This window comes from Boleophthalmus pectinirostris, unplaced genomic scaffold, assembly GCF_026225935.1.
Source record: "Boleophthalmus pectinirostris isolate CB_2022bp ecotype Guang Dong unplaced genomic scaffold, ASM2622593v1 HiC_scaffold_18, whole genome shotgun sequence".
Lineage (NCBI taxonomy): Eukaryota > Metazoa > Chordata > Actinopteri > Gobiiformes > Gobiidae > Boleophthalmus > Boleophthalmus pectinirostris.
Genome location: NW_026571133.1, coordinates 33,391,834 through 33,409,608, shown reverse-complemented (window position 1 = coordinate 33,409,608; position 17,775 = coordinate 33,391,834). Strand labels below are relative to the sequence as shown.

Sequence of the window (17,775 nt, the reverse complement as noted above, 5' to 3'; positions counted from 1 at the left end):
TCATGAGCTTTGACTAATGACCGAATGAACAAAATCATGGATACAAGTGGTCAAGATGAGCTTCCTCCGCTGAGTGGCTGGTGCTCCCTTATAGATAGATTGGGGAGCTCAGTTACACAGGAGGAGCTCGGAGTAGAGCCACTGCTCCTCCACATAAAGAGGAGAAAGCTGAGGTGGCTCGGGCATCTGTTCCGGATGCTTCCTGGATGCCTCCCTTGGGAAGTGTTCCAGGCATGTCCCATTGGGAGGAGGCCCCAGGGAAGATCCAGGACACACTGGAGGGACTATATGTCTCTAGGCTGGCCTGAGAAGGACATGGGGTCCCTGCAGGAGAGCTGGAGGAGGGGTGTGTGAAAAGAAAATTTATTTTGGTACATAATTGATGAACATGTAAAGCCTCATAGGCAGTGTTTACATGTTCTTCCAATAGCTTGGTGGGAAATATAAAGCAGCTATAATACTGTATGTACATAAAAAAAGGAAAAAACTAATAATAATAATAAATTAAATTAAAAACTAGTTCAGTATTCAGGTTAGTTAGCTGTTCTTTGTACATTCAATTTGATTTTGAGCAATCAGTCTCAAGGTTTGGGAGGACTGATTTCTAAAAGACCCTAAAGAGGCAGCACAGTACATCTTATGCTGCAAAACAAAGATGGCGGTTTATGTTTTGTTACGCATCACACTGTTTATGTTTACATAGCAGATGTGGCGCTTGCTCACTGCAGACTGTGCCATTCTGACCTGGACCATGCCACACAGTATAGAAACAGACTCCTCGGTCTCTCTGGTCTCTCCTACTCACATGTGCTGTTATATGTAGGCCAGTCTTTGTTCATAATCTCTTGCATTCTCTTTCATCATTATAAACAATTCATTTGCTGCTCAGCGCCTCATCCGCACTCCATTTTGTTTTCTTTTCACTTTACACTGTCTCCCACACACATATGTTGGCCTCGTTCAATCCACAAAGAAACTGCATCTTCTTGATACATGTTAAGTAGGTTTGTAGCTTCATTTTAAGACCTTTGATTAGAGAGGGTCTTTGAGTTTGGGATTATTTGTAGAAATCTCAATCACACTTATGCTCGCTATTAAATGTAATGACTTACAACAATTACAACAAATAAAACCAAGCCTGATGTACTGTAGATAATTAAAGGTCCTATATTATACAAAATTGAGCACTGAGCTTTAAGCCATGTTAGAATGTTTTTAACTCATCAAAAACTTTTGCTTCTGTTTTGTTTCTTTCACACGTGTTTGAGTATAATCCTCTATTATTAGTCTTTTCCTTATAATCTAATAAAATCACACCTTGTGATGTCATCAGTCAGTAGTTTTCAAGTTAACAGCTACCTTTTACATTTTTTTGAGTAGAGATAGGCAGTTCCAGAGCTGAAATTATCCAAATAATTGCAGTGAAGGTGTACGGAGTTTAAAAACACAGTGGAGCACTTTCTATCAGATCTATCAGAGTTTGAGAGAAGAACTCAGCCTAAATATACAGAAGTTAAACATGTGTAAATGAAACAAAACACAACTCCTGGATGTATCTGGATGTAGAGAAGTATAAAATAAAAAGTAAGAAAGTGGAGTGTGTGTGAATGTTGGTGGTGGTCAGAGGGGCCGATGGTGCATACTGGCAGCCTCGCTCCAGTCAGTCTGTCCCAGGGCAGCTGTGGCTTCAATAGTAACTTGCCACCACTGAGTGTGGAGTGAATGAACAATGAACTGTAAAGTGCTTTGGGTGTCTTGAAAGGTGCTTTATAAATGCAATAATTAATAAAAAATGATTGAAATGCACATATGGAATTTGATTTGCACTTGTTGGACTTATTTTTTACAGATTTTAAAAATAAAGTGTTAAATTTTTTCATCTCCAAAACATTGTGAAAAATCTACTTTCAAAAACACATGAAATCTTCCAAGTGCTACAGTCACTTGGAACCACAAACTGCACAAACGCATAATAAACCAGGATCCAATTAAAAATTAATAATATTTTTGCCAGCCCTACTTTTGTGAACAATAAAGTATCTTCATATGAACTGAGAATCTACCACAAGCATTGAATATATATTCTGAAATTGCGTAACAACACTAACATTTCAAAATCAATTTCAGTAGACTCAATACTGATTCCAATACCACGATGATGATGATTAAAAAAACTGTATATCTTCCCATGTGGTCTTATATCTGTGTAATCCCTCCACCATCAAAGTAGGCTCCACAGAGGTCCATGCATATACTAGTCTATGTGCTCTTATACATGTTCTGATACAGCTCCAGGTCATTCTAAAGCTATTCAGGACAGGTTCATTTCCATCCTGTGAATGTGACCTTTGTAGTATACACATGCTCAAATGAGTATCTAGTTTCGATACTAGATTTAGTAGCAGAGTATCTTCAATGCTTTTGACAACTATTCACTATAATGACCATAATCTTTGAAACACTACTCTTGAAAACCCCATCTTATCTGACTCTAGCAGGCTGGCACAGTCCTTGTTACTGTATATTAATTGTAGCCTGGAGCCCTGTGTTACATAAGGTCCCAGAGGAGGAGATACACTGTGCGGAAACCCTCATTCTCCCCATTCTTCACCGCTCACCTCCGCCGCTCGTCCATAATTAATTTCTCATCTTTTCTGCATCCTCCTCTCTTCCTCTTTTTATGATTTAGCACCATTCCACTCATCTTCTACTTCCTCCCTCATTCCCCAGTGTCATAACTCTCTGTTCTTCTCCCAAACATTAATTTTAAACACGTTTTTCATGATTCGCTTTCAAAATCCGTGTTTCATGAGTTGGCATCTTTTGTAGGACACTTTGCCCGAAAAAGAAAAGTTATCTGGCTTCTGCACCTTGAAGCAATCATAGTTTAAAATGTGCAGCTATTAAAGGTTTCTCCAATGCTATGTTTTATGAAAAATTGCAGACTTACACCTGTATTAATGAATCTGAAGTTGCATCAAATGATAAAAGATTAAAAAATATATTATGGTTAGATCTAAAGCCTCTCTGTATGAAGGTTAAAGCTGCGAGCTGAAGAAGAAGAAGAGCCTATCCTGTTGTGTGCAACTGGTACTGCTGCAGGGCACAGAGGAGGGACACTTTTGGCTCTTCCTCTCCTCAAACTGCCCTGATACAGGATCTGCTGACTCTACCTGACCAGTCCTCCTGTTAAACTGCACTGAGACCTTTGACTGAGACACAAAGGCCACTGAGAAGCACAGGGTAAATGTTATTGCAGCTAAAAGTATCCATCTATCTGTCTAGTCTGGATCACACTTTATTCTTGTAAAAGAGTAAATATGTTTTCTCCTGGTAGAGAATTTTGTAATAGCAGCACTTTGTGACCAAAACACTACTGCACACTGTCTATATCTAATACCGTATTTTCCAGACTATTGAGCGCACCTGAATATTAGCCTGATTCATCAGCCAGTTTCACTTTGTAGAAATCGTGTAACCTCGCAGCAATAGAATTCGTTCACTCGATGGTAGGTGGGTACTTTTTTTCATTTAACCAGTCGCTGCTATTTGGTCATGATGTATGTAATGCTCCGCTAACAGGGCTAACTGATATATTAAGCTTTTCCCAAATCACATATGAAGAAGGGAAATAACGTCTTTCTACTTGATAAAATTCACCAAACATTCTTTTTGTTCCAGCTTTAAATCTTCGTTCTCGGGAACCATTGCCAAAACAGAATGTATGACTTTTTGCTGATTGGCTGGTGCCCGAACTCGCACTTCTGAGGTTTTTGCAAACCGTCTAGTGCATTCCAATTCCTGACCTAGTACCTGGAGAGAAAGAGGGAGTTGAGGCATTAGGTGGCGCCAGCCTGGCTACCTGAATATAAGCCACATCAATTAAATCTGAACAAAATTTTTAAATTGTACATATATAGGCCACACCTGAATAAAAGCCACAGGTGTCCACATCTTCAAGAATGTTAGCAAATTCGGGCCATCTGCTTTTATTGCCTCTGAAAGCTTTTGTCATCTTTTTGCATTGAGTCTTGAGACACTGCTGTCGCCAAAATCTCACTATCACTCACTCATCGATGCTGAGCTCACGTGCAGCAGCTCTATTTCCTTCTTCCACAGACACATCAATTGCCTTTAACTTAAAAGATGCATCATCTGCAATTCTTCGTGTGTTTTCCATGAGGACTGTGTGTGTATGAAGAGCAAAATAACTGTTCAAAACACAATCAAACTAGAATCTTCATCGGTGCATCACCCCGTCTCTACCCGGGCTCTACAGCGCATGACTCCTGCAAGAGCCTCTGTCCTGTCTGTGAAGTTGAGAAGTTTGAAGTTTGAGACGTTACTTCTCGGTAAGACATATCCCCCTCACTAATGTTAAGTTAGCATCATAACTTATTTTATCACATGCTGATAAACTATTTGAGTGCACTGACAATATCGCTAGCTAGTGTAGCAACTTTATGTGAACCCTAGATCCATGTGTTACCCGCACAGACAGTGGCGCTTTCTGCACTCATGCTGTGGGCATCCACTGTTTTGCCAAACCATAGACCGTATATATGAATGGACAATGTGCCAAACAAATAATCCATCCATATATCAACCGCATAATTTTATTAGCCGCAGGGTTCAAAGTGTGACAAAAAAAATTGTAGCTTGTAGTCCGGAATTTACGGTAATAGCGTATTTTAGTGAGCAGGATTGACTGAGCGTTGGCAGTTTCGCTTTGCTGTTTTTGCTGCACGAAAATGCATATGAATATTAACAATGAGAGCTTGAAACTAGTTAGACATACTTCTTCATTTTAGCATTTGAAAATTAGACACAAAAATTTGATTAATCTTTACTCAACAAATTTTATTCAGGTTATGTGTTTCTATATAATACAAACTGTAGCAAATATATTTAAATGATATGCTGTTAACCGACTGTTTTTCTATTTTTACTTTCTCACCCTTTAGGCCACAACCCTCAAAATAACCCGGTGCCCCCAACAATAAAAACAGAATTAGAGCTTTGTTTTTTGACCTCATTTCACTTGGCTGTTTCATACACTGGGCCAATATTTTTTTTTTGCGTTCTAATGGAAAAAGAGGAGCAATGAACCTAAAGAGAGCACATTTGCAACATTAATACAGTATTACTAAAGGGAAAGGCACATTTAAGATTCAACTTGAGAGCTTTACTATAGATTTTAAAATACTGATGCTGGTTCAGACAAATATCATTTATCAGACAAATATTGGATTTTGTTATCTGCTGAAAATAAATCTGATCATCGCAAACATTTGAAATTCAATCTTGCATCTCGCAGTCAGCCCCTCAAGCAAACTCAATCTGCAAATGATCAAGAGAAGAGATGCGAGATGCTCTGATATGACTAAATCAACAAATCAGCATGAATAAGCTGCCCTCAGGTTCTGCTCTTCAGCCCAGATGCTCCATGTGACCACACTCAAGTCACAATGGACATGGAAGAAAGACAGAAGAAGAATGCAAAAAGAAAAGAAGAGTGGATTGCAAATAAGCCTGTCACTAACACACGATATATTGAATAAAATATAGACCATAAAGACTAATATCAAAACTATTCATGTCACTTATATACAGTAACTCTTACGTAGGATTGCCCCCCAAACAAGCAAGAGATTTTTTTGGGGTCACCTTGTCACGATCTGCTTGTACAGTTCTGACACATGAGAGAGCGAGTGAATATCCTGTCCTCCGTAGGGCCAGCGTTTCTATGCTTATTCCTTTGACTACTACATAAATGTGTGAACTGGGATTTTCTGTGCTCACGAAAATGAAGACAAAGCACAGAAACAGACTGAATGCTGCGCCTGATCTGCTGCTGCGCTCTCCTCCTGCACCCGGACTGGAACAAGCTACAAAAACACAGACAGGTCCACCTATCTCATTAGAAATGTGGAAATGTTAAGACATGTTTTGTATCATTTCTAATCTGTTTGTAATTATTTTATTGACTGTTTTGTTCCAATATTGCTGGTTCCATTGAATGTTGAAAATAAAAAGAAATGGGCTACATTTAATGTCCAAATAGATGACTTATGGATCTTTTTATTGCACCGTTAATGTTTTTCATTGTTTAAAACTTGAGTAATACTAATTGTTCAGAGACACGATCACTCAATAACAATAAAATATTGTCATTAATGTTAAAAAATGGGCAAATCCAACTTTATTTTGTGATTTACGAATAATGTCTGTTGACTTGGGTTTTAAAATATGGGTCCCCAGAAAAAAAATCTAAATCTAAAAATCTAAATTGACAATATCAGTAAAAACACAAGTTGAAATTATAGTAGATTGAAACACAGTTGTTAGTTTGTATCTACAATGACTTTTTCATTCAACCCACTACAACTGAAATCATATTTTAGTATCAAAAATAACAAAATGTCCCCCACAAGAACAAAGTACAAAAGTAGCCATGTTCATTTGGACCTCCATTAGTATTGTTCTATATAGGGCGGAAAGATTTGGGGAGCATATCTAATTGCAATTTCACAATTCACATTTTAAACATGCCCAGAAAATGAGCAAAAAAAATTAAATATGAACTTATTCACGTCGCCTTTCATCACAGGTCTAAGCTACAGGGTTTGAAGTTTTCATGGAGAATCAGAAAAATAATTTGGTTGTTTGTGGAAGAAATGATGGTACTTGAAAACTGTAGCTTTTGCGATATTCTAATTGCATCCGTTCTAATTGTGATTTCAATATGATTTGTTTAATCTCACCCTAGTTCCATTCATCACGTCTTGAACAATAAGTCAATACAGTTATTATCATGACAGGCTTAATTACAATGACTGAATGACGCAAAGGAGTGTAAAAGAAAGCAGGAATGGGAACGCGAGTTTTATGAAAGACGGAAGGAGGAAAGAGGGGTGATGGGAGGAGGGAGGGGCGTGTGAAAAATGGGGCTGACGCAGACATCAAAGCAAGAGGGAGAACCGCTGGCTTCAGACGAGACAGAGGAGGTGGGAGAACATGAAAACAACGGCAATGAAAATCTACGCAGATATGTGGAATCTCACTCATCTTTTATCTTCGGAGTGCGTTTTGATACAGAGCAAAGCGAGCTACTGAAGCCAGAGCTTTAATCTGCAGAAATCTGTCGAGGGCTGGGAATCTCAAACTGATTTTTAGGGCAAAGTTTTGTTGGATGTGAAATGGAACACTTTGAAAAGCTACATTTAAAATAGTCGTGCAGGATGAGAAGGGTAGGGCATCTGGTATAAAATGTCGATTGAAGCACTAGTGAATTGAAAAAGCGTGAAGGCTAAAGGGATTACTCAATTTAGAGTCACTAATACAAATTGAACTTGTTTCTGATCAAATTATTCTATTATTCTTATTGTTAAAAAAGTGAAAATCGTTGCTCAGAACTCCAGAAATTGCAGCTATCGTAATAATTTGATGAGTTCCTATTTAAAATAATAATGATTCTGTTCATTTGTAACTTGCTTCACTGTATCCATTATTCATTCACTCCATACCCAGTGGTGGTATTGTAGCCACAGCTGCCCTGGGGTAGACTGATGAAGCAAGGCTACCAACCCGTGCCATCAGCTCCTCCAACCTAAGTACAGAATTTGGTCCAAGCTGGAATCTGTCCTCTGACTTTCAGGTTTGTAGACGTGCACTAAGAAGTGCACTAACCATGTTCAAACTCAAAATGCTCAATTCCATCTTGTGATGTCATGTAGTTAACGGTTACCAGTTATACTTTAGTTCAGAGTACAGATGGGCATTTGATTAAATTTTTTTAATCGATTGTCAGGAGAGTTAACAATCAATTTTTCGATTAATCATGAATGTTTTTTTATTAAAAGTATCATCATTATTATTACTATTACTCTGCATAAATAAACTCCACATTACAACATATAAACCATAACCACTATAGAGCCACATCAGTCCATTTAAGACTATAAAGTGTTTAATGCAGCTTTGCACTCATTTGTTTGCATTTTACAGAAAGGAAACTTAAAATCGCATGGCTAATTTGCATAAACTACTGAAAAAAACAGCTTTCCTTGTGCTCTGATGCGTCAGCTTCTGTTGGACTAAAGGACACGACTCAGTGGAATATGAGTGTTCTCTCTGTGACAGAGGGTGTTGATGATGCTGATGGTGTGTCTGTTCTGTGTGTGTCACGTTGGAGATGGCTTTTGTTTTCAGAGATCATACGTGTGCAGGTTTAGCGCAGCTCTTTATGTTGCAATAACCAGGATACTGTGTATACATGCACCATGACGAAACCAGGATACTGATGTGCATGTAAACACAGTCATTGAATGGTACAGTGATCTCCAAAGAGGTGTGCTAGAGCTGAAACGTGGGACGGTGAGGCCGCAACTCCAGTGTTTATGCTACGCACAGCAACCTACATTCGGTGAACATAACTGACAAAATTTAGAGACTGGCAATTCCAGGGCTGTAATTATCCAAATGGTTTCAGCAGAGGTGTATGGAGTCTAAAAACACTGTATTACCACATGACATCACAGCATGGAACAGAGTTTTTCTGTTTGAGAGAAGAAATCTGTCTAAACATGCAGGGTGTGTGTGTTAAACATATATCAATGAAACAAAACACAACTCGAGGTATACAAAATACAATTTAAAAGCACTAACAACATCAGTGAATGAGAGGTCAATAATGCATTTAAAGCTATTTCTTTTTATGAGCAATTAAATGTCAAATTCCCTGTATCTAAATGATTTCTGGAATGCATTCAAAATGGAAGTGATTACATGTACAGTAACCACGAGAGAAATGTAAAATATCTTTGGAGAAAAATATTGAAACTATTATTTTCACAAGTCAAGAGTGGCTGTGTTTGAGATCGATGGCTGCTTTTATAAAACCTCCTGTGAAATTTTTACTGGACCTTAGCTGACCCCATCTGTCCCAACCTTTCTCTCTCACCTCCTGATATCAGCTCTTAATCAGCTCTTACAGGCACTAAATCATTATTAGTTCCATTTATTAACATTTGTATCTTAAATTCCTATATATTCTTCAGCAGTAGATGGTCCTATGAGTTAATAGCTGTGTGACACTTCATCATGTAGGATTGCTATTTCAGCTAAAACTGCCACTTCTGCAACACTCAGGCAATAACATATACATATAGCTGCTGTATAATCTGCTAAATAGGGCAGTTGCCAATAAGGTCCAAAAATATAACAGCCTTACAGTTCCTATGGATTAGAGCCTATGGGCATATGGAATATTTTAGAATGTAATTATGTAGTGTCGTGTAAAGCTTTAAGTAGTAAGTCTATAAGATTTAGATTTTGACCTGTCTGTGTCCCCAGATACGAGGTAAACATGTTCTTATTCACTGTAGCTTTTAGTGATTGTAATGCTGATTCTTTTTTCTATTACAAAAATATTTGACATGATGGCAAAGTTGTCATTTTGTGTTTTGCTCTCTAGACGTTTGTCCAATTAGAAAGCAGGATGAGCCTCACCTGAGTCATGACTCATTTGGGTTGCCAGGTCCTACAACTAAATCCAGTTGGTTCAAATCTAAAATGTGTCTCTCTGATCTGAAAACTCCAGCACCTGCTGCCGGTCAAGAAACAGTGCAGCCTCTGCAGCTCAGGGAGTGAATTCTGGAGTAGGCAATATGGTGATAAAAATTGAACTGTTATCTGTAGGGCTGGGTATCATTAAGAAGTTGCTGATACGATACATACCTCGATACACAGGCCACAATACGATACATATCTTGATACATTGAGCTTTTGATTCGATACGATATATTTCAAATTGATTCAATACAGTTCAATAAAAGATGATGGCTAAATCATGGCTGTGATTCTAAAAGTCTTTGTTAAACCACTTCTTGTGCAAAGTTCATATAAAACACATTCATTTTAATCATCAAAACAGTGAATATATCAAATATGTTGCATAAATGAGTTTCCTTCCACTAAACAAGCAACAAAACTGTAGCGCTGAAAAGAATTTTGTCAAATATAACAAAAAAAAAACTCTTGCCGATATTTCGACACAGCAGCCCATGATATCGATACTGTATCATCACATTAAACGATACGATATATCGATATTTTGATATTGTTGCACACTACTAGTTATCTGATGCCTGTGACAATCTGAATTTTAGTGCTATCTCCATATCAAGATCTCTATTTAATGCAGCTATATGCTCAAACATTTTTTCCACCCTCTTTTCCTATTGGTTACCCTCTGTGAGGCTCGGAGTGACAGCTGGAAATAACCGCATTGAAAATCATGTTGAAGTGTGAACTTTCATAAGTAGCTTACTTTATTTACTGCTTAAAGGCATTAGGAAAATATAAACACAAATTGTGATTAAATTGAAACTCCCAAGAAAATTGTGGTATTTCTTTTCTCCTTTTCATTTCTTTCACATGAGGCATGGCCTGTCTATACTGAGAATGAGGAAAAATGTTTATGTGTCCTCTGTCTACAGGTTAAGACACTGGCAACCCAGGTTCAGTTGTCATTGTAGTACTTTTTTAAACTGTAAGAGCACAGCCTACATAGAGTTGCAAAGGCATTCTAACTTTCCATGAATGTAAATGTACTTATCATGGTTACATGCCAAAAAAATAACTACAATGAATCATAATCAATGTTTCAGCTCTGAAAATGAGCCAGTCCCTCCACCAGGCGAACAGGCGGCTCAACAGAAGGGCTTTCAGCTGAAGATGGAGCGGTGACTAATGAGATGTCACTTTGCAAAAATCAACTTACTGACAAGATAATGCTTATTAACGGAATAGTGGAACGTTTTTGACAAGAATTGATTAACTTTGTGTAAAAGGTTATTATGGCGAGTACTTAGCATATCACGAAACTAGAACACTTTTTGATGGGAATGACTTTCAATTTATGGTGTGGAGAAAAACTTTGGTACATGGACGACTCCTGCTAGGTAGATTCAAAGTAGTAGTATTTGTAGTATTATGGTATGCCTGAAGAGGATTGATATGTCATCCATGCATGTTTAAGTAATGTTGGGATCTCTCCTGGGCCCTATTCGAACCCTTTTTAGAGTTAGTTGTGCAATCCTGTCTAAGGCTCAACCCACAAACCTACACCACCCAAGCTCCCACACACCAATTTTCCATAAATATACAAATGCATGATTCAAAACAATACACTTCAACCTCACAAACCTGATGTGATGTACAATAGTTTCATTAGTGGGATATTCGCTGATTGTGTGGTGAAAACACTCTAAAGGGGGAGTGACTTAGTGTGAGGAGCAAAGGGAACTCAGAACATCAAAAACGGAATAGAAACTTATTAACCATTTGAATGTGTTGTTATTGACTAATATAGTATTTTCAAAACAATAAAGGGTAACATGGTGATCTATATATGATATGTGATAGCAAATAACACCCTAAACAAGCATAATAACCCCTCTCTAAGGGTGCACTGTGTAACTTTTCAGGTTGGAGGTCCGCCACCATGGAGATGCCATTGCTTTGCTTGTAATGTTCCACAATATGATATTAAATTTATAAGACGCATTTATTCAATTGTGGGTGTTTTTATTGCTCAAAAATACCTTTAAAAATGTTTTGACTGTGAGCGAGGTCGCCTCCTCACAGATCTCACCTGTAAATTACCCTGGTTGTGTCTCCTGCTTCTTTCTAAGGCCACGTCCACACTAGTACGCATTCGAGTCGTTTTCGTTGCAGATGCAGTGTTCATCCACATTAATCCAATAGAAAACGGCTCCAGAGACGGAACGATCTGGTGCCGCCAGCTCCCACAAATTCATCAGTGTATGGATCTGATCCGGCACTGTGTGGACGCCTGAAAACTCTGATACGTTGATGTAGGTCTATGCCTAATTCACCGCCAAAACGCTAAGAAGTTAGAATATATGTCCGTTCATATATACGGTCTGTGTGTATGACCTGCAGACGTATAATCTCTGAAAAGTTTAACATGAACCATCTCCAATGCGATAGAAGCACAGAACAGACTCACCATTAGCAGAACATCCCTCTGTCACAGAAAGAACACTCATATTCCACTGAGTCGTGTCCTTTACTCAGACAGAAGCTGAACTACATCAGTGCACAACAGCAGCTGTTTTTTGAGCGCTCAATTTATGCAAATTAGCCATGCGGTTTTAAGTTTCGTTTCTGTAAAATGTAAACAAATATGCGCAAAGCTGTGTGGATAGGCTTGTGGACACAGAAATGATGTGTCTGGAAGCAGATAATTTCCGATAAGGTGATACGGTGATACGCAGATTCGTTTCAGTGTAAATGTAGTCTAAGTTAAATGTCATATCTTGGAAAACTGCAGGCAAAGCAATAACATTTCCATGAAAACAAGCAACCAGAAAAGTTACAAAGTGAACTTTTAATGTCCAAATGCACAACTTGAATAATATTGTCAATAACTGTATGACAGTTAGATGCAAATCTTTAGAACTATAATTGAGTTGGACAAACCCAGTGCCTTGTGTCTTAATGTTCAATCTTCTTCAAGTTCGACCTTTGTAACCAGGGCGTACACTTTAGATTGAAGTTTTGAAGGGGTTGGCCAGCGGAGTGAGACAAAACTTGGATAGAATGTAGAGCAGTTTAAACCAGTGGCGCATGAAGAAGAGGAGAGGGAGAGCGAGAGAGGCGAGAGACAGATAGAGAAAAAGAAACAGAGAGAGAGAGAGTAATGCAATGCGTCTGGAGACATCGCTCTGATTAAGGACTTTGAACTGACGTGGTAATTAAATATGGAAGACACGACTTTTGCACAGCCCTCCCTCTCTACGACATCCTGAGCTTCGGTTTGTGCTGTATAATTTACCAGAGGAGCTTGGCGAAGTTACAGCATTTTGTGTACATTTTCAGAAAGCAGAGATGCATGGAGAACGTATCACCAAAGAAAATGTAAATCTGTCAACTGGACGAAAGTTTTGTAGTGAATATGTCTTCCCACTAGGGCTGAACTATTTGTGAAAAATGTTTAATTGTGAATTTTCTGAAAAGCTTTGTGATTGTGATTAGATTTGCAATTCATGTTTAAAGGTACATTGTGTAACTTCTCTGGTGGAGGTGTGCGTCAAATGCTTTTCTTCATGGGGATGTTATTGCTTTGTCTGGAATGAATCATCATAAAAACCAAACCAGATTAAGTTACAAGTCAGATCTGTAAAAAGGCGACCCTTCTCACCATCAGAATGCCTGTTTTTCTAGGTAAGTTTTTAGCAATAAAACCACCTATAATTTAATCAGTATAAGGGAAAGCTGTTTACAGGGTATCCCCAGGTTTGACTACTCCAAATTTAAGGCTTTTTAAGACCTTTTTAAGACCACTTAAATGAAAATTAAGACCAACATCACACCCATTATGCAGACGAAAAACACCAGATCCAATTCTAATAATGACCATTACTCACTGCTTTAAATAACAAAAAGTACTTTTATTATGAGATCTCATTCAGAACTCATTTATAGTGGTATGCATTGCTTGTAAAATGGCCAAAAATTCATTTATAACATTCTAACAAGACAAAGTAAGTATTGTTTGTGCATATTCCACATTACGTGATTTCACATTGTTGTTTTTTTTTCTCCTCCCTCCATTTAACATTGCTCTGCAGCCCGGTTGAGGATACAAGAAAATAGGCAAATGAAAAAAATAAGACTTGGACAACACAATTTATGATTTTTTAAGGCCTTAATTTAGGAACATTAAATTTAAGACCTTTTTAAGACTTTTAAGACCCTGCAGCTACCCTGTGTTTAATGTCATACTGTGGAACATTCAAGCCAGAGCAATGACATATCCAAAGAAAAAAGTAGGACCTCAACCAGAAAGTTACAAAAGTTCACATTTTAAACAAAGAAGAGTTGACAATAGACTGAAATATGAATGGACAAACTTATCCAAGAATCACATTTCAGAGCATGTTTGTACAAATCTAAAGTTAACATTTTTATGCAAATATTATGCAGGATATTTTGTTGAGGAGGAAATTATGGTACTTCAAAAACTGCAGCCTTTACTACTACTACCCATTCAAATACAATTTTGATTTGAGTGCTGTTAATCTTGTGAGGCACCCAAGTAGCTTCTTCAGTTCTGACAGGGTTCTGGTATGTCACTGCTTTATATCTGCCTGAGATGAGGAGCTAACTACACTGAAACACACCCTAGTTGTTTATAGTAATGAGTATCTTTTATTAGGTAATTCTATTGAAGTACCCTAAGGTGTGAACTGTCACCTGAGTCATTTAGCATGGTCTTTCAAGCGACTAATGTGTGATTTGCAGCTTTTTTTTCATGCTCAGGCTCTTGTTTTGATTTGGGTCTGAGGATGGAGTTGTAAATGGGTAACAAGTTGTACCTTAGACTGGGCCTGAAAGATTAAAGGTCCTAAAATACACAAAATTGACTCTTGTGATCTTTTAGTCATGTTAGAATGTTGTTACCTTATCAAAAACATACCTGAAGTTGTTCTGTTTGAGGGAAAATCAAAGAGTAAATGCGCAGGATTTGTGTGCTAAAGGTGTGAATGAAACAAAACACAACTCCAGGTATGTTTTTGATGAAAAAGCATTATAAAGTAGATCAGAAAATGGTGGCTAACCCTCTGTACAAACATGTTCTGAAATGATTCTTGTATTAGTTTGTCAGTTATACTCATAGTGTCATAGTTCTTCTGGACGAGTTTAAAATATGAACTTCTAATCTTCTAATCTCAATCGCAAAATTTGTCAGAAAAATCACAATTAAGATGTTTTCCCCAAATATTTTAGCACTACCATGGACTCTCATTTCTGTTCAGATTGTCATTCCTGGAAAAAAAAAATCCTCTTTGACTCTCTCTAACCTCTTCTTCTCCTTTGACATGTAGGACATATATGCACAAGGTTTTAGCATGAATAATGAACGAGCGACCTCCTCACCTCCACAAAGATGAAACATGGGATGATGGAATAGCTGCGAATGGTGTGGTTGGACGCCATCTTGTCTCCGATGGGGAGACCTCTCCTGATTCACCGCCGCTCACTCTGCAAGGACACAAACATAGAAAGTCGAAATGAAACTTCAAGGAAAGAAAGAAGCAGAATTCTTCACAAACATCACAGCTGGCTGGCTTGTTTTCTACTTTTGAAATAGTGAATTGAAGGGTTTTCATAAGCTTGTATGTAACTGTAGAGTAGGTAATCGATAATAATTGCTACAGAAATGATAGTAACTAGACACTCACTTGAAGAGGTATTAGTTTTGGCATGAAACTTAACTGTCAAACTCGATTTTGATACCAAAAAATAGACTCAATACTCAATACCAATTCTGATACAAGAATGATAATAAAAAGCAATAGAATGTTTTTTTCGAGATTAAATCGTAGAACGTATTACCATGTGGCCTTATATCTATGTAATTTTTAGGTGGTCCAGGTAGGTTCCAATGGTCCTTGAGCATATACTAGTCTATGTGCTCTTATACTTGTTCTGATACAGCTCAAGATCATTCTAAAGCTACTCAGAAAAGGTTAATTTCTGTCCTGTGGATGTGACTTTTTTAGTATCAACACCTGAGTATCTAGTTTCAGTATTCAGTAGTTTTAGTATCGATTAGTATCTGATTTTCTATTTTGTGTTATTGTTTTACTGCTATGTAATGTATTGAAATTAGATCTTGCTCATTTCAGATCAGTTGTACTTATAGATTTGAGGCTGTAGTCAGGATGCAATCAGTGAAATTATCAGACAAGGCATTTACAGACAGGGCAGAGGTAAAGATACTAAACAAATATCCCACAGAAAAAAATATCCATGAGTTTCAGAGTGAGGAAAAGATAGCACCATTGTCTCAATTAACAATTTCAAACAAACTATTCTGTCTTTTGAATGGCCAAAAGTCCTCAAGACGCTGCCAATGAACAGGAAGCTGAAACCCATCTATAATGCATTGTCACAGTCGGTCTCATTATTTCTGTAAAACAAGCCAACAAACATAATGATAAGAGAAGAAAGTTGGTATAGTGATTTGCTTTTGTGAAAATAACACATACTTTTTAATTGCCTTCTGCTACAATATTTCGCACCTTTTGTTTGACATGCAGTATCTATTTCAATATGTCAACGGATCATATTTTCAATCTTTCTGATTTTTATAAAGAACAGAACTCAGGATTGTTACATCACAAAACATAATACAAGTAGAGATTTTAATGTTAAATAGCAAACTTGGCATTCATTCAAACGTTTCCTGACATTAGAGTGATAGATGTATTTACCAAAAGTGATCCAGATGTCCCTGTTTACCCTGGACAGTCCCAGTTTTGAGCCCTGTGTCCCCGTCCCAGCAGATTTATCTAAAACCATTGATTTGTCCCAAAAAAGTCCCAGGTGTCTCTATTTTTAACCAATTTGACCTGTCAACAGTAAAGAGAGGCATAAATTGTCACTTGTTAAGGCAAAACACAGAAAAGCTGCTTAAAATGACCAAAGCACCAAGAAAATGTGACTGTACTGACTCATATGTTAGTCATGAATGGAGTGCATAACAATTTTCCTTAATTACATACTGGTTTGACAATATTATTATTACCAACCACCACAAACTGGGGGTGTCACAGTTTTCTATTTTGAAAATCCGGTCACCCTATTTGCTCCTCCACTTTTTTAGCAGTGTTTTTAGCAGCGTTTTTAACATTGTTTCGTTAATACTGGTGGTTTTCAGATTCTACAATGTGATTTTGTCTTACTCCCAGAAGGGGAACAAAAGCCAGTTTTCTCTACTATTACATTGTTCTTTGACTTGAAATACCCACAAGGTAAACGCAAAATTGATGTACCTGATCATTTCTTTTAGTGACTAGACCCAAGAGCAAACACTGTCGCAGCAAAATTATATCTATTCAATATTAATAGCTGCTGCCATCCATGTGTATTAAAGGTGCACTGTGTAACTTTTCAGAAGGGCGTCCACAACCTGTTTGTCTCCAAAGGGAAAAGTTACACAGTGCACCATTAAGCAAAATACTGATTTCTTTTGTGGTTGAAGTGATTGTGATGCAGGAATTTACCCCCCAACCTCGCCTTAATCTCACCATCCATGAGATTAGTTTTATTAGAAAGGGCATCCGACATCTCCATGGAGACCAGCAGACATATTACACAGTGAACCTTTAAATAACACTGGCCTATAGAATGTTGTGCTGCCATATGAAACCCAGCAATACCTCTATGCGAGATTTGCTCTACTGCCACATCATGAAGGATTTCCATGGTAACGGACGACTTTTGACGCCCCTTCTCAAACTCTACTCTTCAGTACTTTTTTCTGACAGCATTTGACTTTCTTGGTCTCTTTTGACTGTCACCGTCTCTGGATAAAAACGTCTCTTGAACAAAAGCACGAGAATCCCTCCTCTGCTTTCATTTATAAACCAAAATAATCCAGCTCCCAGCGGCAGCAGATAAAAGACTGTCCCCAACGCCCTTGTACCCCTCTTCAGGCATCTGGGATCCCCTCCACCAATCAGGGACACACTCAAATCCCTCTACCATCATTTGACTTCACAATCCAGGCAAAAGTGAGTGAGGGGACTGGCTGTTTTACTCTGTGATATTACTATGTTATGTGAGGAACATTATAATAACCAGTGTAAAAGCAGTGTCAAGGGATCACTGCAAACAAGGTAATGGACAATAGCTAATGTTTAATTACAATGTTTTAGTGAATTAAGTTTCCAATGGAGC

General features: G+C 37.8%; 1 protein-coding gene across 1 annotated transcript in view; it reads right to left on the bottom strand.

Moving 5' to 3' along the window:
* Nucleotides 1-15,027, bottom strand: part of plppr1 (phospholipid phosphatase related 1) — a 73,478-nt gene extending 58,451 nt beyond the window's left edge. The window contains 1 exon segment of the mRNA XM_020931622.2: nt 14,968-15,027. Within this exon segment, the coding sequence (XP_020787281.1) occupies nt 14,968-15,027 (60 nt within the window).
* Between the last annotated feature and the right edge of the window lie 2,748 nt (nt 15,028-17,775).